Source organism: Stegodyphus dumicola, chromosome 11, assembly GCF_044657685.1.
Source record: "Stegodyphus dumicola isolate Sdum_Otavi_A_Nest chromosome 11, ASM4465768v1".
Taxonomy (NCBI): Eukaryota; Metazoa; Arthropoda; class Arachnida; order Araneae; family Eresidae; genus Stegodyphus; species Stegodyphus dumicola.
Window position 1 is genome coordinate 41100029 of NC_140778.1, and position 22685 is coordinate 41122713.

At 33.8% G+C, this 22685-nt stretch overlaps 1 protein-coding gene across 2 annotated transcripts in view; it reads left to right on the forward strand.

Annotated features, from left to right (window-relative positions):
- Window positions 1-22685, forward strand: part of LOC118201430 (uncharacterized) — a 185632-nt gene that overhangs the window by 131469 nt on the left and 31478 nt on the right. Inside the window, exons 11-19 of one of the 2 annotated variants that reach the window (XM_085826620.1) lie at window positions 4764-4871; window positions 5357-5464; window positions 5650-5757; window positions 9094-9201; window positions 9305-9412; window positions 9505-9612; window positions 21741-21848; window positions 21938-22042; window positions 22145-22252. In XM_085826620.1, coding sequence (XP_085682746.1) covers window positions 4764-4871; window positions 5357-5464; window positions 5650-5757; window positions 9094-9201; window positions 9305-9412; window positions 9505-9612; window positions 21741-21848; window positions 21938-22042; window positions 22145-22252 — 969 coding nt within the window. The remainder of the gene's footprint in view (window positions 1-4763; window positions 4872-5356; window positions 5465-5649; window positions 5758-9093; window positions 9202-9304; window positions 9413-9504; window positions 9613-21740; window positions 21849-21937; window positions 22043-22144; window positions 22253-22685) is intronic. The other variant, XM_085826621.1, reaches the window with a different exon arrangement.

Genomic DNA, 22685 nt, shown 5'->3' on the forward strand with positions numbered 1-22685 from the left:
AGTTCCGGATCGACGTGAATTGTTACTATCTGGCTCTTGTGGTTCCTCACGCATAGAGATATGTTCTTGAAGAACGCACTTTTTTCTGATCGGGCGTTTAATTTTACAAAAAGGACTTCACCCCTTTTCCAGAAATTTTGTGCAGAGTGAACTTACACGCGCGAGTGTGTAACTGTAATTAAGGTGTTGGCTCAACGAAATAGACTTCCTCCGTGAGATAAATTGCACACTTTCCTCAAGATTATATGTTCCGGAAAATATGAGAGTGATTTGTAAATTTGTCTACCTCTCTATCTTTTCAAATTCCATAGAAGTAAATCATCTATTTTATATATGAAAACTACGAAGAATATTTTGAATAATGACCAGTTAATTTAAAGTCTGTAAATGAAGGTTTAAAGATTGGTTCACCAGCTTAATTAGTGAGCTATTGAATATCAAAAATAGTAAGCTTACAAATTAATATGAGTATGTTAATTTTTGAATGAGATATGTGTTATTTTTCATTTTAAGGTTTATTAATTGTTGTAAGCTGTAATTGCGTGTGACATTATATTTTACTTTTCATTGTTAAATATGTGGTAGGATTACTGATCACTTATCCAATATTTAGTAATATAAAATTATTATAGAATTCAATAAATGTGTATATTATAGTTTTATTTTATTTATTTATCTTGTGTGTATTTTTACGGTGGTCTGTTGACTTAATCCATTTTTTTGAGCGGGAATACTTTTTAAGAAACATGGAGTTTTATTGAATTTATTTTTATTCATTTTTCCTTTTACACGGGTTCTCACAACGCTTTAATTGTACTATTATTATAGTACAATTAAAGCGTTGTGAGAACTATACGAGTTAAAGTTTAAAAGATTAAAAACACATGATTTTTCTGCTTCGCAACATAATTTACTCGTACACTTCTGTCATCCTGTTGCATATTAGTGTTATGTTTGCATATCTGAAATTTTTTCCCTGGAATTGTCTCTCAATGTCACAACTGTATAGGGAGAAAAGTCTCCAGCCTCCTTCCCTCTCAGAGTCTTTGGAGTATTCACCTCATCAAACTGTTAAAAGTTATGGCGTTTCGGGCAAATATTAATTGAACGAGTGATGGACCAGTCAGGCTTGGATACTTATAATATTCCTGCATGCGTATCCAAAGATTCCACCTATAATTTTTATCAGCTGCGCACTCCATTTTATTCCCAAATACCAAAGTTTTTGAAGAATGAAAAATTCGCAACATGTGAAAGATTAGGTTATGTTACATGATTATCACAAAAATACATGCATTTCGGATGACCTTTCAATAGAAATCGGCTTATATTTCACATTAAAACGGGAAACACCCATTCAATTAGCCTATTCGCGTGGATTCGAACTCCGATCAATTATTCAGTGGTCTTAATCACTTGGTCCCCTATTAGGCTCAACATATGAAAGACTTGGCACGTTCGAAGAGGAAGTCGGGTAATTTCCGACATGTAACTAATGCCGTGCAGTTACCTTTTCTGTTCATAGAAAAGAATTCTATAGCATTTCGCTACATTTCCTATTTCGTATAGGACGTTCTTGATTTTAATGGCTGCATGCTTGTAGTGTTAGTCGGATTTATGAGAAAATTCGTGCTCTAATCTTGCGTTGCACCATGCTTCATATGAGAGTAATCGATTCTATTGAATAAAAAACTGTCCTCCAACATTTCCAATTCAAATATAAGAATAAGTTTGATCATCATTAATTCTGTATTGCGCAGAGATCTTTGTACTGCGTAAGAAATTATAGCGGCAGAAGAGGTGTACATTCTATCCTCTTACCTATCTGCAATCTTTTTTGCCACATATATATTTTGATTTACAGTGAATGCGATATAATATACAGGAGACTGTGCGATGATAGTTAATGTTATCATTTGGATACTGTTATTCAATTAACAGTCTCTCTCATCTATATGGGAAAACTTGGAAAACCCCTCCCTTATGGTGATCAACAAATCAATTAATGTTACCAAAAGAATATAGAATGAATATTTTAAATCGTAGTCGTCAAATAAAAGATAAATGATAAGTTTACCAGTAAAATCGAAATAGATTACAGATATTGCGGAATAACAGAGACTTCTCTGTAGTAACTGATTTTGTCCATATTAAGGCAAACACGAATGAAGGAACACGTTTTTTAAGTTTTAGGAAGATAGACTGGACTAACCAGTTCAGTGAAGCATGTTTGCGCTGGAATCTAGAAAAAGGAGTAATCATCTAGAGTAGCAATTTTACTTGTTAAACAGCTATGTCAAACTACCAAAAATGAGTCAACGAAATACAGCTCTTAAATGAAATATTTTCTCGCAATCCTGTTATGAAAGAATCTGAAGAATAGTGAGCCTATTATTTGCAAATAAAACTGAAATGAAATATCAAATGTATGTATAGCGGGAATGTTCATAGTGTTTGGAAACACATTAACGATTTAGTCATAAGAACGAAAGGATACTAATGGTCCATTAATGAAGCTGAAATTTGGAGACATAGTCCAAAATATTGTGAAAAGTGTTTCTGTAACAGTAGCTGGCTGGTTTAGCTGATGCAAGAAAAATAAAAATCCTTTTTACAAACATATTCATGGAGAAGCAAAACTTGTTGCAGGAACATGAGTGTCAAATGAATAGCCTAAATGGTCTATGAAGTACCGTCCTGAAAATATTTATAATGCCGATGAAACAGATTAATATTATTGTACATCGCCTAAGCTTGAGCGACATAGTTAACTAACATAACTAAACACAGTTGAAATTATTTAAAATTCTAATTTAAATTCTAAAACATATTTTCTTTGATGTTTTAAATTTGTGTTCCTTGGAGATGGAATATGGAAAGTTTTCTTATTATAAATTCATGGTTTATTACTTTGCAGGTTTAGCGCAAGCCATAGGCCTTTTTTATTTACTTTTAAATACTTTTTTTGAATTAATTTTCTAACTAGAAGCTTTTAGAGCTATTTTGTAAACAGCCTACTCTCTATGTAATATCTCCAAGAATAATTTCAATTTTCTCGCCAATTTAGGCTAAACTTTCTTTAACTTACTATTTTGATCTTTAAATTTCTAATTAACTGTTTGTTTTAAACTTTTAGTTTAAGATTCTATCATTTTTTTTATCTTCTTGGATTTAGAATCAAATTTTAATGTTCTAATATGTTTATTTCTGTTTTTGAATTTGAAATTGAGAGTGTAGGGGATATGTCTTCTAAAGTAAGCATCTCGTTCAGATTAATTGTGTTCTTATTGAGAAACTTTAATTTTAAGATTTATCGCTATTTTGTTTTACAAGATTCTATTGCCTTAAAGGGACTAATGTCTTTATTTGGATTGAGTATTTATGTGACTTATGGTTTGAATCTAGCAAATAATTTGATGCTTACTTAGAAATAAGATGAAACACTCTCTTAATTTAGTTAGGGCCCACCAGCGGCCGAGCGGTAAAGTCGCTGAACACTGGTAGTTCGGCCCGAGGTTCGAATCCCGCGAACGGGCTGGCTGCATGGGCGTTTTCGTTATTTTCCCCATGTGTAACGAGTATACGAGCCAGTTTCCCTTAGAAAGTCCTCCACGAAGGCATCCCTCCCCTTAGGCAGATAGCCCTCGAGGCTTTGCCATAATCACACACACACACTTAATTTACTTATTGTTAATTGATGATAGATTGGTTTATCCCCTTGATAAGTCGATTAATCTGTGATCAATGACAGTAGCTAATTTATCAATATTTAAGATTTACTTTTGATTTTTTTTTTTTTTTTTTTTTTTTTTTTTTTGCGATTAAGGATTTTTCTTAGCAGATTTTTAAACATAGTTGAAATTATTTAGAATTCTAATTTAAATTCCAAAAAATATTTTCATTGATGGTTTCAAATTTGTGTTCCTTGGAGATGGTATATGAAAAGTTTTCTTATTATAAATTTATGATTTATTACTTTGCAGGTTTAGCGCAAGTCATAGGCCTTTTTTATTTACTTACTTTGCAGGTTTAGCGCAAGTCATAGGCCTTTTTTATTTACTTTTAAATACTTCATTTTGAATATTTATTTATTTATTTATTTATGTGAAACCAAAAGTTTAAAAGGATGTAAAATATCGGAAAAATAAGTGACAGTTTTACGCTGTGTCAATATGAGTGGTTAAAGAAAGGAAAGAAAATAAAACTGTAGGTAATAGGAAAAAGAAAATTCCCGATGTTCTAAATGAATAAAGAGTTTACCAGTACACAGCGTATGAATTAAACGTCCGTCATGAACATTTTGAAGTTGCATATTTGCCAGCAAATGCCACTGTCATAATTCGGGAAAATGGAAGAGATTTTTGGAGCAACGAAAGAGCCTGTTTTGCCGTGAAACGAGTGTTAAGAATCCTGTATAACATCCGAATAGAAGTGCGAATGAATTCATTCTGTTGAAGCGCTGTGTTTGCTGAACATGTCTTAGAACAACCTCATTCTTAAGGCTAGCGACTTTTTATGCTAAAATTTGTATTCTATAAAATATATCACTAAGAAACATCCCTCATACTCATACCTTTATTGACAGACACAACACATGCAAATTCGGCTAGTTCCACATAAATGTTCTAAATGAAATTACCATAATAAATGCTCAGAAAATGGCTGACAGTTTTTAGTGAATTTAAGAAAGAAAATTCTGATTTAAATACAGTATTTTTTATTTAAGATAAAAGCAACTTTTCTATTCTCTTTACTTTTCTTAGGTACTTGTGACTCAAATCCTTGCAAAAATGGAGGTTCATGTCACAAATTTGATGAAGAATATAAATGCACGTGCAAATCGCCTTACTCTGGAAAGTTCTGCGAAACAGGTATTTAATTCAAATTAAACGTTCAAAGAATAGTATTTCGATTATTTTATGCACGATAAACAGAAAGATAATCTTGAATACTCAAATTTATATCGCACATCCATGCGCACAGTCCCTTGTAAGAACGGTGGCACACATGGATGCTCTTGCAAGCATACCTACTCTGGACGTTATTATGAAAAAGTTAATTTTTTATAACTGAAATATTCAAAAATAAAATTGTAAATATTTGTAATCAGAAAGACAAAAAGGAATAACTTTTAAACTTCAGATATTTTATTCCGATCCTTGCTATTGAAGTTCTTGTAGGAATGATGGGAAATGTAATGTTGTAAGAAATAATATAATTGCCCTGCATTAATCTATATTTAGGAAGATTATGTGAAAAATGTATTTTGTTTCATTTAAAAATTCAAGCACGGTAATTTCTGAAGTTTATTAATTTATCAAGAATATTCTTTTAAATATTCATCCTTTTATTTTAGGTCCTTGTGAACCAAATCCTTGTCAAAATGGAGGCAGCTGCTCGGTGTTAGGTCGAAGTTTCGTATGTTCGTGTTTAGCTCCATATTCAGGAATGAAATGTGAAAAAAGTATTTGCTTTAATTAAAATACTTGTAACTTTAATTGTTATTGCGTTTGTAACTCCGTTCATTGGCTAACCTTATAAACATGCATGACAACAAAGGGCTAAATAAGCGCAAAAATAAATAACAATAATAGAAATATAATAATAAATAAGAATAAATTGTTGTTTTGATTTTATTTTCTTTTTTAGATCCCTGCATCCTAAACCCTTGCCATAACGGAGGCAGATGCAGAGTGGTAGATGGGGATTATGTATGTTCGTGTTTATCCCCTTACTCAGGAAGGCAGTGTGAAAAAAGTATTTATTTAAATTCAATTACTTGTCTGTTCTAAAGATTAATTTTAAATTCTAAAAGTTTTAAGCGTAGTGGCTAATACTAAATTGCGCATGGCATGAATTATCTCCTCTGATCAATCAGGAATTTTTAATCTGTTTCAGCAATTTTAATAAGCATACCAATAAGTACACTAATTAAGAATATAGTTTTATTAGCATTTGCATGTAGTAAAACTTCTTGCTAGTTCCTAAACTAGAAGACTTGTATTGCTAACGTGTATTTCTTGTATTTATTTCGGAGTGATAAGTACAGGGAAGAATTACTCAAAATTTGACAGCGCGTGATTTGTCGAGATCACAATTCTTTACAAAATGCGATTGTCTAGCTCCTTTAAAACGGTATTATTGTGCTATAATAGTCCACTTTCAAGAACTTCTAAGAACGATTTGCTCGAGGGGGGAGAGGTACTTTTGGTGAATATTTCTTGAATAACTTCCAGATTCTCCCCTGTTGAAGTACAAACGCTTCTTCAAGTGTTTACCGCAGATACTGTAGTCACAAGTTTGGAAGAACTATCTTTGCGCATTTACAAAAGACACCCTACATTTCGTATTGGGATGCAGGCTGACACGACACAGTGCCAAGCATTGGATCATGCTGAGTTGCTCTAATCCTCTTAAATAATAATGTAAGTCAAATATTAAATAAATAGTTCTTCGCACTAGAGACCACAATATTTTTTTATTATGAGCAAATATTGTGATTTTTAAATAAAGTTATGAAGTTTTTATTTTGATTTTAAGAACGTATCAGCAATTTTAAGACAAGGCTATTTTTTAACCACTTTGAACAATGACGTCTGAGTACAATATTGTACTTTTCATGTTTATCTATTTTCTGGGACCAAATGCTTGCTGAAACGACAACACATGCGAGGTGGAATGCAATTTTGCTTATGTCTTTATTCAAGAAGGAATTGTCAACTGTGCAAGGCGCAAATTATTCTCTTGACAAAAACATCAGCGAGTTTTAATTACTATACCGACAGTTAAAATTAAAATAAATATAATAACTTACGACTAAGTTTTGTTTTACAAAAGCTATAAATCAGTGACACTTTAAAATGTGTTGGCATTGGCAATGGAAAAAGCAGATGTACTAAGCTCAGGATACAGGTAAGATCCCTGCATCCTAAGGCCGTACAGTTTTCTCTCCGACACTAGCTACAGTATTACCGCGTGTCAGAGACGTCAGTTCGCTCTTTGGACAGCTACATATGTAACACATTCATACCGCATTATTGAAAATGGGGCTTCGGGACGTCGATGTCATCACGCTTGGTATAGAAGAGTTATTATTATTGGTTGGCTTTGGTATAGAAGAGCAAACCTTATCGCAAAGTTTCCTTGTTACGTAGAATTTAGGGAACAATAGGGAAAGCAATGAACTTAAAAACTGTAAACTAAAAGCAAAAAAAAAAAAAAAAAAATCTATATGTTTTCTCAAAATTTCTTCTAAAAGAGTGTTAATTTAGAAACCACATAAGAGTTAAGTTTCATTCGTACTACTTATTATTTTAATCACTGACTAATTCCAGTGTGGCTCGAGCAATCATTTGCGCAATGGTTAGGTCTTAGAGCAGTCAGCCTTGCTAGAGAACGGTAGTAAGATACCAGCTCCTTATGCTCGAAAGGCCTGCATTATCGTTGACAGAGCAGAGATTCATAGAGATCCGATACTTCACGAAAGTTAAAATAATAACAATGACGATAATAATAATGATGATGATGATGAGGTTTTAATAACAATTTTCTAGATATATGTAGAGTTGAAATATATGTATTTTTGAATGTGTGTTACCTATCTGAATCACGAGACTGTAGTTGCGGTTTCTAGTGTTTGCTGCAATTACTACTAGCAATAGTTTTTTAGAAACAAGTTCTCCTTGTTTGTGGAAGGCATGCGAATTTTCACAGCACCCATTCTAGTTCTGCAGTATAGTCGTATCACGTATATAATGAACTTTGTAGCTGTACCCGCAGCAAGAACGAGGCGAAAGACGATGATGTCAAATGTTGATTCCACGCGAAGGTGGTAACAAAAGAACTCTGTTAAAATAGCAAGCGCGAGTAGACGCTGAGTAGCTATTTAAATACTTAAAGTCATGCGGACTGTATTTGGTCTAACAAGCGCCAGAACGCGCAACGGTACTGGTATTTATTTCAAATCTGTAGCTTTACTATTATATTTCATTAACTATTTTGTGGAAGTGTTACTTACTGAAGGATATCGTCTTGAACTCCCCACCCAGTTTTGTTACTCGGCTCAGTGATCTGAGTTTCTTTATTCTTATACATGCGTAACTTGTGCATTTTGTGCTTTAAAGATGATTGAATTATGTTATTCTTATCTTGCGGTTAAGGTTTTTATGCCTTTAGTAAATCTGCCTGCAATATTTGTACAATTAATCAACAATTTAAAAGTTGTTTAAGTGCGACTAAGCCTAATTACTTTTACCAAAGCAACAATATTTCTTTGCATTTAAAACTTTTCAGAATAGTAGATTTGTTGCCAATCTAGAGAAACTAAGCTTCGCAACAACAAAGATAAGGCCCTCTTTTATTATGGCGAATTAAATCATGCGTAATCCATTTTGGAATTTATTCGATGAAATTAGTGCTTAAGATTAACTTCGTATACCGATATTTTGAGGTTTTATGTATTATGAACTGAATTAATTGAATGAGAAATACTGAATCGCATGTGAAAACTGCTTCTTTTTTGTTTAATTTCTTTTATATATCGTTTTAGATTTATTATAGCAATTGAATAGAACATGTAGCAACGATTAGATAATTCTTCAGATGATATAAATTTTGTGGATTCTGAGTTTTAAAATGAATGAGATGAAACGCTGTTAAGTGAACCTAACGCCAGAATGTCGCTGTGGTAAAAAAATATAGTGAATTTTAAACAATGCATTTTTTCTCTTGTGGTTTATTCGCTATCTACGAAGTAGATTTAATTCAATTCAATAAGTTTAAATCATTTGCAAGAAAAAAAAATAATGTATAATTTAATATTCCATACAAGGAAGCCATGTGGTGTACTCATCACATTCTTATATTTTCGTAATCGTATCCCTTGTCATAAGTGTGAGAAATATAATATAACTGATTTCAAATAGAAACGTTCTTTTACTGCATTTTATGCAGAACTGAAACGTGAAAAATCTAATTGTTTTTATTTTTACATTGAAATTCTAGTGTTAAATCAATACAAATTAAATACTATATATTCTTTAATTGTTAAACAAACTAAAACAAACTTTCAATACTTCATAAATTTTTTTTTAGATCCGTGTAGCCCAAATCCTTGCCTAAATGCAGGCGAATGTGTAATAGGTGCAGATGTTTATATCTGCATTTGTGAAAACCCTTACTCAGGAACAAATTGCGAGAGAGGTACTTTTTTAAATTAAACATTCAAATATAATGATTTTTGAAAAACGTGGGTTTGAATATAAAAAACAGAAAAACTCAACCTAAATCAGAATTTTCTTTCTAGGTCCCTGCAGCTCAGATCCTTGTCAAAATGGTGGGAGTTGTAGTGTAGTAGAAGAACTGTATAACTGCACGTGCCCATATCCCTACTTTGGGAAACTGTGTGAGAAAAGTCCGTTACTGCACAAACATTCAAAAACTATTATTTTTATAATTGCTTTTGGTAAAGAAAAAAAATTATTACATTTTTTTTTCTTTCTTCAGGTCCTTGCAACCCAAATCCATGCAAAAATCACGGTAAATGCTCCGAGGTTGTTGGAGATTATAAATGCATTTGCAAACCTCCCTACTTCGGAAGAACATGTGAAAAAGGTATTTGGTTTTTGAATAAACTAAAAGCAAACTGCCAGCATTGCAATTTCAGAAGAAATAACCGTAAAAATTAAAATCATATAATGGAAAATGGTATATTTAAGTCCTTTGTAACATTTAGTATTTCGTAATTTGTAAATAGTAACATGTGATATTTAGTGTTCAGTACCTGTGAGTGGCTACAGTTTGGATATATGTAAAAATAGAACTATGATAATACTGCAGTTCTCAGCAATATTCAGTATTCTATTTTTATATAAAAATAGTTTAGGCAGTTAAAAGTGCATTCTCTTTCGCTTTATATCGTCAACAAAAATTTTATTTTGGAACTAACTTCCATCAGATAAAGCATTACAACCGTATTTGCAAGCACTGTACTTACATTCTTTTTCACGCAATTTAGAATATACTTTTTAATGCTTCGATGCTTTAGTTGCACATTCTGGCTTACAGCGGGAATTAATTCCGCTCTTACCAGAGCTTATTAAAGAATCATACGAGGGACCTCACAAAAGTTTAAATATTTTATCTTAAGATGCACACCATAAAGGTCTGCATCTTAAGATAAAATATAGTCAAAATAAGAAAACAATGAGATGCATTGTCTCTGAAATCTCACTGGCGGGTGAGGATGCGATGACAGAAGACTAACATTGTCCTATTAGGGATGTGGCAACAGTCCTATGACCCTTGAGCTACTGAAAGTTTTTAAAATCCAAAAATTAACAATATAATATATACTTTTTATAACCAAATAGATCTCTATTATAATAGTAAAATGTATTTTAAAATTACTAAATGTTATTTCAAACATTTCTTCCATAATTTTATCATTTCACGCTCAAGCAAGCGCCAGTCTTAAACATTATTTCTAAAATTTTTCTAACAGCAACACTTTCCAGCAGATGTTTTGAAATGTGTGTTTTGTTAATAATATAATATATTATAAAATATTTTTTTTGTTGTGTGGTCTTGCTTCATCTAGCACCTAATGGTAAAGTTTCTCTGCACTGTTAGTTCGATTCGAGTTCAAATTTTGGCGAACGCGTTGATATATGGGCATTTTCATGCTTTCCCCCTTGTGTAATATAGATACATGTCAATTTCCATTAAAACGTCTTCGAAGAAGACATCTCTTGCATTAAGCAGATCGGTGCCGTGAACTTTGCCATAATGAAACAAACTAAACCCTGCTGTCTCGTGGTTTTATGCAATTTTTACTCCCTTAGAGCTAAATTAAGTGCATCCAATTTTCTGCTGTCTTTTGTGGAAAAATGTGCTATGGTCCTCACGTTTAAAGAACTTTTGCTTATAAGTTTTCGGCATGGTCTTTTCTTGGTGGTGTTGTTTAACGGCCTACAATCTGAGTAGTCAGGATAAGCCACGTTTATAGAGAGAATACATAAAGCATTAAAAGCTATGTGCCATGGCAATAAAAAACTCATGTTAAAATATAATTATTCTAAAACATCTAAAATTGAATTTAAAAGAACAGAACAGTCAGTAAATTGCTTTGAAAACTAATTGTTTTACATTAATTTTTCAAAATGCACACATTTTTCTATGTTAAAAACACATTAATCTGGATTAAAACATATAATTGCAACAATTTAACTTTTAGAAAGCCAAATAGATTAAAATGAGGATTAATTTCAGTCAACTTGATTATAGCTGTGATGAAAGAACTAAAATGTTCCAATCTGAAAAATTTAATATTTCTACGGTCAGTTAAAATATTAACGACAGATAGTTGATAGTTGAGGGCAGGAGAGAGCATCAATGCTTTACCGGATTAACAAGATTTCAATGCATTAACAATATTTATCCTTCGACTTCTCTTTTGTGCAAGTCAAGCATTTTTCCAAATTTCAGTATTCCTCCAGCATTAATGGTTGACCAGATTATGAAAACGAATTGTTAGTATATGCTTGGCCCTTGCACTTATGGCAACCCGATGCTTATAACGAGACGTTTTGATGCGCACTTTTCTGAAACATAGTTCATACGAGATTTTGTAAAACGAACTGTAATGGCCAATTCATTTCATGTATGCGAAACACCTGGTAAAAGGACAAGAGAGATGGAGAAAATTGTTGGCTTAACGAAATTATTCATCATGTCGAAAATTCTTCATCAGGGTTCGCATAAATCTGTGCCTATGTGTGCTGCCATATTCATTATTTTGCTGATTTTGTTTTCTGTGTTCTTTCCCTTGTATGAAGAAGTTATTTTCCAATAGTTTTAATGGACGACTGTAGATATGTTTTCTTATTGAGCATTTAATATATATTGTAGACCTCCATGGGCCATGGTGTGACGGAATCTAGTTTATTTATGGAGTAGCTATAAGTCTATTAGTATCACAATTTGGAATTGAGAGTCGTCCTTGCCTTTTCATGGCATCCCATCCGTGTTACCATGTTGTCTGCTGTCTTTGTTATTGGTTGTACATTGGTAATGAGATGACTTCTTGGCTTTTTATGTACATCGATATAGCTTCTTTTGCAAGTTCATCTGCTTGCATAATACATGATAAGCCAAAAACAATGAAACATAGGCATTTCTACAAAGTGTGGCATTTGCTCCGTTTAGCGGACACTTATGGGTAATTCAAGAGTGATCAATCAGTAACTTCTTCTTGAACGTATCTTTTTCAATTTCTGCTCATCATCCAATACTTGATTTCAGACTTACATGCAGTAGCTTGTTGGGTATTTATATACCTTAGTCCTGCTGCCATTTCAGAAGAATTTGTTGCCACACATATTTTCTGATATCTGAATAAGTGTTATAAGGTCCATAGACTGCTTGAAAAGATTTAGCAACAGTGTCTGAGAGCTAATTGCTTTTATACAAATGTGGAGAGGATTCGAAGAATATCGTAAAGGATAATGTAAAGTTTGAAGATCTTCACTCAACAGAGGATTTTCTTAACTTCTATATTCAAACGATTTCATTGCACTCAGTGTGTCACAAAGAGTAAATTTTCTTTACCGTTGTTTTGAAATAAGAAAAACCGATTCAAGAATAGCAATAATGTCAGAAAATAAATAGAGAAATATTGCGTAGTGAATTTTTAATTGTACTTATTTAATTAATCAATATTTAGGTATTTAATTTAAACTGCAATTGTAAAGAACGTAGTGGAATGTATATATGTATATTGTAACAAGTTAAAATTAGCTACTTATTTTTTAATGGTTCAATTTTTGTAACAAAGATAGGGAGCATTTCTTGGGACGAAAACGACTTCTTTTTGAATAGCGTTTCACGATATCCAAGAGGCTTTCGTGCTGCTGAAGATTTGTTTTCTGGGTGTTAAAAGGAATACTTAATTGACTTTTTTCCCTTTCTCTGTGAATGCTGCAAGTGTTAAAAATGAGTTTCTTTAGGACTAAATGGCGCCTGTAAATTTCATTTTAAGGAGCAGCATTAATTCGTATCTCTTTGTTTTCCGCTTGTTAGCTTGGGGTCGAATTTTGGGTTCTCACGCCTTTGGGAGACTCACTGTTTCCAGCTGGTCAACAGGTTATTGTACCGCGTCTCTATTTTGATTTGTTGAGGGGGAAACTTTTCAGCAAATTAATAAAAAAAAAAGAAATTTTCGGATTGGTTAAGTTTAATTTTATGTGTAATTTTACGGCCTATAATTTTTAGTGGGTGGAGAAACCGAGTTTTCTTCGGAGTTTGTACGGGTGTAGAAGTCAAAGAGATTTGAGTCTTAGAGCAGTTAAGTTACTTTAAAGACATCGCGGGGAGTTTGCCCCGCTGCGGGCTCGGCCTGCTGCTGGCGGCCTGCGCCGGTATTTAAGAGAGACATATTTGAGTTTTATGATGTGAAGTTAGCAAAGAGAGATCGCGGGGCGTTTGCCCTGCGGCGGTCGTGGTCTGCTGCGGGCTGCCTGAAGCAGTTAGTTTGATACCGCGCTTAACGTGACCATGGGTTGAAAAGCATGTTTATTTGCGCTATGTCTTTACCAAAATTTTAAGTTAGATTTCCCTTCTTCGCTCTACTTCTTTATCTATTCCGAACACGAAAAATATACATTCTCGAGGCGGTTCACGACCCACAGAAGCGTGTCAGTCCTTAGCATCCGGCACCTGCGGTTCCTGGCAATGACGCGCTTCAGATGCACGCATTTGTCCTTGGATTCCGGCACATGCAATTCCTGACACAGATGCATTCCAGAATGGACATTCGCGAAGCAGTTCCTTATTTACGGGCGTAACAGTTAGAATTTTGTGTCCTTAGATCGATTCTTGACCCATAGATCCGTTCCAGATTTAAGTATTCGCTCTCAGTTTCGGCATCTGTTGTTCCTGAGAATAACTGAGGCATCCTAAAGTGTTTTTGCAAGAAAAATGGTCTTTGATCTTTTTTCCAGAATATTGGATTAGACACTATGGATCTTTTAATTTGGAAAAAATTGTATCCCACCTGTGAGTGAAATGTTGTTTAATTATTTTTCTCTCCCTTCTATGCCTTCTGATGGTTGTTCAGTGAGTTTTAACACTTTAACATTTTTAACAATATTTTAATTCACTATATAGAGAGCTTATTCTTAGGCCGCCGCCTTCAACATGAAAACATTTTTCTCTCACCTATGCGAGCAACAACGCCCTCTAGCCTTTTTCTTCAAATTATGCAACAGTACCCACCTGAACTCGGTGGAGAGTTTATCTTTTAATAATATATTCTAGAATATTCAATTAATATTCGACAATCAATCCTAGAGAAATGGCTAAATATAACAAACATGCATACATAATTATAAGCACATGAATTTTACAAAGAATTACATGATACCTATCAGCAAGGTCAGGAGAATCAAACCTAAAAATATAAAATAGAAACATTAGATAAGTTCCATATTATATAACAACTGTATAGGCCTTTTTAAGGTACCAGTAGATTTTTAATTATGCAAGATCTTATTTTACCATCTCTGACTGGCATTAATTCCAAAATTTTACCTATTGTCCAGAGATTTCTGGGATGTTATTTTACTAGCAGGCAGAGATAGTAGTCGTCTACCAACCAGAAATTGAGAGGGTGTTAGTGGAGAAGGTTCATTGGGATCGGAAAACACGTAGGTAATTGGTCTACAATTAATCATTGCCTCGATTTCAATGAGCACTGTTTCAGGTTCTTTCAGAGTAAGGGATGATCGACCAATAATTTTGGGTAAGCTGGATTTTATGGTTCGTACCATACGCTCCCAAACCCTCCCCACCATGGACCCCTCTCAACAATAAATTTCAAATTTATGCCTCTAGCAGAAAATAATTCTTTCACAGATGAGTCACTCAAAGTTTTGAAAATATGTTTTAGTTATTTGTCAGCTCTTTTAAAAGTCTTGGCATTATCGGAGTACACGGTGGTACACAGCCCTCGGCGAGTTAAAAATCTTCGGAAAGCTAGTAAAAACTTTCAGTGCTGAGATCAGTTACTATCTCTATATGTAAGGCACGAGTGACCGCACACGTTAAACTTTACCTTGCCTATCTTTCTTAAAATATGGGCCGGCGATACCCAACCCGGTCACAGCAAATGGAGGCGACTCTTGGATTCTGTCTGGAAGAAGTGGAGCGATATCCTGTACCCCAGGCCGAGCACTATATCGTCTGCATATCACACATTTGCTGATGATAGTCTTAACACGCTGTCATCCCTTAAAGATCCAATATTTGTCTCTGATGAGTTAGGGTCGAATTAACTTCAGCATGGAATATCTTTTCATGCGAATCCATGATGATTAACTCGTTAAACTTGCATTTAGAAAGTAATAGAATAGGGTGTTTTAAATTCTCGTGACAGTCTGCAAATTGAATGCGACCTTTCAACCGAATAATTCCCTCCTTATCAAGCCTTGGATTAAGGGAGTAGATAGAAGAATCGAGAATTGATTTTTTATTTAATAACTTAATTATTTCCACTTGATATGATTCTCGTTGCGTAATTTTTACCCAATAAAGTCCAGCTGCTTCAATCTCAAAAGAACTTAAAGGTCCATTCTCTGTAGACCTTTTCAGAAGGCTCACAATAAATCTTAATACATATGCAGTAATTCGAAGTAATTTTCCTAAAGAACTGAATTTTTGTATATGCAAAGTTGGGGATTTATTGTTAATTACAGGTGCAATCAAAATAATACATTTTCTTAACTCTAACGATTCTGAATTTGGTTGTAATTTCTTTTGTTTCGAAAAGTTTTCAGTAGGAAAACGTAACCAGTGTGGCACATGCCACGACAGATCATTCTTAACTAGTGACTGAGCTCTAATTCCTCGAGTCAGTAAATCTGAATGATTTTGTTTTCCTTAGCAGTAGTTCCACAATATTTTGTTGCATATACCTTGTATTTCTGTGACACGATTGGCGATAAATGGTTTTCAATTATTTGGCGAACCTTTAATCCAAGTAATGGCGATTTCGGAATCGCTCCAGAAATAAACAGCCTCAATTAAATCCCCAAACAATGTTTTTAAATATTTATGCATTCGACCAGCCACGAGTGTTCCCATTAACTATAAAGGAGGAAGAGTGATTGATTTTAAAGATGCAACCATGCATTTCGACATGATAAAGGAAGTTTTAATTTCTGAATAACTCGTACAGTATCTGAAATATGCGATGGCCCCATATGCCTTAAGACCATCTTTTTAAAAATAGAAAGCGGACGGTCATCATATACTCTTGTTTGCTTTCCTCACTCCCTCCCATACCCGTTTGGTGTAGGTAATGTTATTGCAGAAACGTAAGACACCTATGAATACTATATATTCCCAGAGGCAATTCGGTACTATTATATCCCTGGCATAAGAGGAGAAACTCGCATAAGAAATCCAAGGTTCCTATATTATGGAACAAAAATAAAATTCGTAACAAGCATGAAATACCTGGAAATAATTATAGACAACAAATTAACATTTACAGAACATTCTAGCTATGTTCATAGGAAAAGCAAGGGCATTTTGAATTTCTATAAACATAATTTTATACAAGACGTTTTCGCAAGAAAAAGTAATATAATATGCAAAATCTATAAAAACGTTATAATTCCAGTGATCACAACTGCTATTGGAGCATGGGGAACCAGAGCGTTGGAGCTTCAACGCCTAAGAATGAAATTAGGTACAATACAGAGAAGCTGGCTGCTGTGCGTGACCCGACCATTTAGAACTATCTCCACAGAGGTGCTGTGCGTGTTGTCGGGCATCCACCCTCTCTTGCTTTATCCTATATATATATATATTTTTTGAATTATTTTATTAAGGACTAGCAAAAAAGATTTTATAATCTACGAAGATTACTTTGTAACAGGAAGTGCCTTTGAAAAGCTAAATATCAATTTGATTCGCCCAATGGATAGAATATCGATCCCTTATATTAATAAGACACCAACAATAAGAGAAATAGACATATATACGGATGGTTCCGAGATTTGAGAGAGCATTGGATTGGCTTTTGTTGTATATTTTCATAGATGTAAAATGGGAAATAAAAAATAAAAAGTAGAGTAATTTAACTCTGTTTATCAAGCCGAATTAGCCGTCATCTTAAAAGCGATGAATTGGATGAAAGGAAACTTGTCACGGCACCATAAAATTCAGATTAATTTGATATCGTATGAGCATTAGAAAGCCTGTCTAGCCGAGATAAGTCGAGCTTTGGTATTCAAAAAGTGAAAGAACTGTATAGGAATCTTTCCTCAAAACGCCGAATAAAACTTTCTTGAGCGAAAGCGCACGCTGGATGCGAGGGAGGTGAGCAGGCGGACGCCTTTGCAAAAGAACCTGCTACTGAGGTAAATATAGAAAGAATAGATTATCGAGGATCTAAACGGAAAGCAATAAGGTAAATTGACCTAAATATGTATAAAGGATGGAATAAAAAAATGGAGAGATTCAGTCCGTAGAAAGGACGGGTCTAGGACATTTCGCCATCGGGACGTTTCGCCGTCAAGACATATATATTTTTCTTTACATTACTCTATTTTATCATGCCGTATTATAATCGTATTAAATTTATTTAGTTTAATAATTCTGATTATCTTTTACCTTTTGTATACTTAATAAAGTTTTATTAATATATATATAGTTGTACGAGATATAAAGAAAGTACGAGATATAAAGAAAGACACATTTAGTTGGAAAATTACATCAGTATCAAAGAGAAGTGGGGCTAAACATCTGATATAACAGAAGTTATATTATCGATTTTAAAATTATGCGTGTACAAAATTCGTCAAAATTTCGTCATGATTAGTCAAAATTTCTTGAAATTTTAATCGGCTAGTTCAGATAAATCACTGATACAAGTAGAAAATTCACATTTTTATGAAATCTGAATGGAAAACGGAATTACACTGGAATCCTTTCCACACCTTACTCTCTTAAAATTAATATGTCATGTGTAACGCTGTATTTGTCTAAAACTGTACACAAAAAACATTGTATATATTATATTTTTCAAATGTTTATTAAATTAAATTAAATTATTAAACTGAACAGAGTTATTAGTTTAATTCAACTTAAAATAATACGGCAAGATATAATACAGTCGTGTAAAGAAAAATATGTCTTGACGGCGAAACGGCCCGACGATAAGACCTTTGTCAGATCCTTTCAGGTCACGATACATTTCCGGCTTACCTAAATAGATTCAAAATTAAAGGAAACGCAGACTCTTTATTATGCGGAAAGCTGGGAAATAACAGGCACTATGAGCAAAAATGTGACTTAACAAAAGACCTCAGGAATAGCAAAATGGACTTTAAAAATGCGGTTTATACTGGAAACGAAGCAAAAAACAAAACAAAAGAGATTATGAAAAGAATTATTAAAACATTCATCTCATTTGGAATAGAAAATTACAAAGAACACACAATATGGCTGCTGGTGCCTTCGTTTATTCATATTGTGTTGTCCTTTATGTTTTTCCTTCATGGCCAGTCAAGAAAAGCCATAAGGCGAGCTTGGGCTTGCCGGGAGGGTGGACCGCGCCATAACTACCTACCTATGAATACCTCTAGCTGCGCTTGGATCACTCTTCGTTTCTGCGATTTTCCTTATTGAAGGTCAAGAGGCTGGTAATGGTACAGTAATGTCGAATGATTGTCCATGTTTTTCCCGAAGTCTATTACTGCTCAATAACGACCGAGAGGTTAATTCGCTGGCCACTGGTAGTTCTGACCTCTGCTCGAATCCCTGAGAAAGGCCTGGCTTCATGCCTTTTTGTTCGTGGTTTCGTCATGTGTAACTTTTATACGAGCCAGTTTTCCTTAGAAAAATCTCCACGAAGGCATCCTCACTTTGGGCAGATAGCCTTCGATAGCTTTGCCATAATTAAATAAATCAAACCAAATCTCTGATTTCTGTAAGTTCCCTTCCGTTTGTGGTTCTACAGCTGTTTTAGATACGCTGGTAATTTATTAAATGACATATTACGCGTTCTGATTCTAGATTACAGTATCTTTGACATATTCAGTTGCTTCATCAATCAAGGCTTCATTCACCATTGCTTCTGTCAAGTAGACATGGACAGGCTAGAGAGAAAATGGTCGAATCAATATCATGGTTGTATTCTTCTATTCTGATATAATAAGGATTGTCACCTTTATTTCGTAAATACAAAATTATTTTCCTCTATTTGCTTGAGTTTAAGTTTAACCCCCCCCCAAACAGAAGATTATGTCCATCAAAGCTAGCTAAAATTAGGTATGGTGTAGATAATTGCTCAACAGAGTTATTTAAGTTTCTCTGACTATTGCTTTCATTTGGAAGCTCCTACAATGAGCAAACAGTGAGCAACATTTTTATGTCTACCTAAGCAGCAAATGTCTGTTGGCAGGTTGCAAACTGTAAGGCATTCGAAAGATAATTCTGACGTATTTATTAAATCCACACCACTAGTAACATGATCCACGCTATTCTTTCAGTCATTTGGTACTAATGAGTGTCTCCGAAGCTCAATTTTCTGATCACGTTTTCAGCACGTTTCTTATACAGCAAAGGAATCGTGACGGTGGATTCCAGCCGGGTTCTTGATGTTATCAAAATCGTGGTGTACGGTAAGGCAGTTTCACGCCTGTTGGGTTAACCAATAAGAGAGTTTGGTTCGCTAATGTTGCTACATTTTTCGAAAAGAAAGCAGAATTTTGCGTAATTCTAATCCTTCTTCTACTTCCATACTCTCATAGTCACGTTCATTAGTATAGTCTCTTAAAAGAGACTTGGCAAATATTTATAGATCTTTGGGTGCTTAATCTGCTTTATAATATTTTCAGATTTACAGATACTTTTGCTTCTGGTTTTCTGCTAAACTAAGGTTTCTTATGTGGTTTCAGAGGTTTGTGTGTGTTTTTTAATGACACGCTGCTTTCATGCCGATTAATGTTACTGATTTCACAGTAATTATATAAGGTGTATTTGAATACTGTTCGGTGTTATTCACTGTGCTTCTAGCTTCTGCATAAGGTGCATTTCTGGTTATTTAGCGTAATAACCAGAAATGGATTCGTTCTATTTAATTTCTGCCTTCCAATTTACTTATGATCTTTAAAATGCTGGATGCTTGTTATTTGTAGTTTACGCAGAGACGTATATCAGTAAAATTATCCCTCTAGTGCCCAACCTGAGTCTAGAAGTCCGCGTGGCTAAGAATGCCATAGAATCCATATAGCCTAGACTTCGGCATAACTGAATTGGAGGCGCGTTTGTCTAAAATGCTGTTGAACGCGATTTTGAAGCATTTATGCTTAAGTTTCATTAATAAAATGTAATTTAATTTATATATCTCCTATTTGCCTCACTATGCATCAAAGTTCGCTTATTCTAGAATTCGTGTAGATTTGAGAGGCGAGCGCAGTTTCACCATTATAAAAACTTGCGCAATGAGCAAATTTTGGCCTGTTCGCCGTCACTTCGTTGCTGTGAAAAGTTTACTTCTCTCTTGGAGACTCTAACACTGGTCCCGAACTAAGTAAAATAAAGTTAGGCTGTTAAGTTAAATGTTTGAATCTCTATTGCAATCTTATCCGAAGCTTGTAATCTCGGCTAGGATAGAAGAAATTATTTTAATTCTTATCTGTTTCGAAGAAAGCTTGCAAATGAGCAAAAGCCAGTGGACTGCTAATTTGTATTATATTTTTTTATTTAAACCTTACAAGTGATGACAAATAATTTAAAAATTACTTTATTTCTATGTCTGTTTACTCTCGAGTTTGGAAAATGCAGTGGTGAGAATGCGCCTTAGAATCCATTTAACACCGCAAGTTGATTGCGGGTGAGTAAGCTTAGATGAATCCATTAAAGGTGTTACAATGTTTCAAAATCTATATTCATTACCTGCAAGGCTATGAAAAGCAGTCATAAATTTCTTTTTATAAATGCTCGTCTAAAGCATTCCCACTTCTTTCTTCAGCTTGTTCCAATAGGCTTTTGCAGATGTAGGACATCATCAGAAGTTTTCAAAGAAAACATTTCTTTTCCGAAATGAAAGGCTTACATCGAATTCCATTTGAAATACTCTACAAATCTGACTAACGTTACTATTAGCTATACACTGGCTATTGCTTAACCAAGCACTAATCTGAATAATATTTACAAACTGTAGGTAATAGCAAGGATTTATTACGATATTTTGCTATACTGCATTAATTATTAGAAGACAAATAACGCCTACAAACTTTACGCAATTTAAATTTGTAGATTACGAAATGATTTCATTTCAGTGGTCCGTTAATTTCATTGTCATGCTGTTCTTTTTTTGGTCTGTGTGGTTAAGAGTACATTTACTGAGGAAAGCTCTGAAACCCAATATTTGATTTTATTTTAATATCAAACTCTCAAATTATGAACAACACAGATTTTGAAAAGAAAAGTAATTGCAGAATTTTAATTTTCTACTTTTGATCTTCATAATCGCAGTGCTCGTCGTAACGGCGGCAAATGTTGTGCAATTGATCCCAAATATAAATACATTTCTATAACTCTTTACGTAGCCCTAATACGGCAAAGATCTATTTGTTTTTATTTCATCTCTCAGGTAATAGATTTAAATTAGTATGTGTGTTTTAATTCTTAATTGAAAAAATAGGCTTTGAGCACTTATCAAACTTTTTCAGATCTCTGCAGTCCAAATCCTTGTCAGAATTCGGGTAAATGCACAGTGGATAAAGACGGTTATGTCTGCTTATGTAAATACCCCTACTCAGGAAGAAAGTGTGAAATAGGTATTTCTTTATAGTAACCATTAAAATATAATGATTTTAAATGTGTGTGTTTGAACAAAAGGAGTATAAAATTGAATTTAAATCTCTAGCTTGCGGCTCAAATCCTTGCCAGAATGACGGAAGATGTAGCGTATTTGATGGAAAACATGATTGTAAATGCCCATCTCCCTACTTTGGGAAATTGTGTGAAAAAAGTACTTGCTTATTACTCAGACATCAAAATATTATTATTTCTTTTATAATTATTTTTAATATATAAATAGGAAAACAAATTGCATTATTCTCTATTTCCTCAGGTCCTTGCAACCCAAATCCATGCAAAAATGATGGTAAATGCAGGGTGGTTAAAACAGATTATAACTGCTCTTGCAAACCTCCTTACATCGGAAGAAAATGCGAAACAGGTATGTAGAATGACCTAATTATGGATTGCTAGCTTTCCGTTTTCAAAAGGCATGACAGTAAATTAAATAAATAAATTAATTAATTAATAAAAATATTGTGTAAAACGTTATGTCTTTACTCTCCCTAGGGAAAAAAACTTTAGTTGGAGTTTGTATTCCTCTGCAATTAAAATTAATAACCTCATTTTCAGGTACCGCAGTCACGTTCTTTTTCCCTTAACAAAAAATATTCTTTATAACCAAATATCTCTCTATTATGTAAAAACAGAAACTACTAAGTATTGTATGAAACATTTGTTCTATAATTCCATCATTATTACGGTTTGAAACGACTCCAGTCTTAAATATTATTACTGTATCGTTTAAAAATAGGACCAAGAAGACGGGAATTTCTAGTCAGCTCAGCTTAATTATTTTTGATGCATAATTCAGG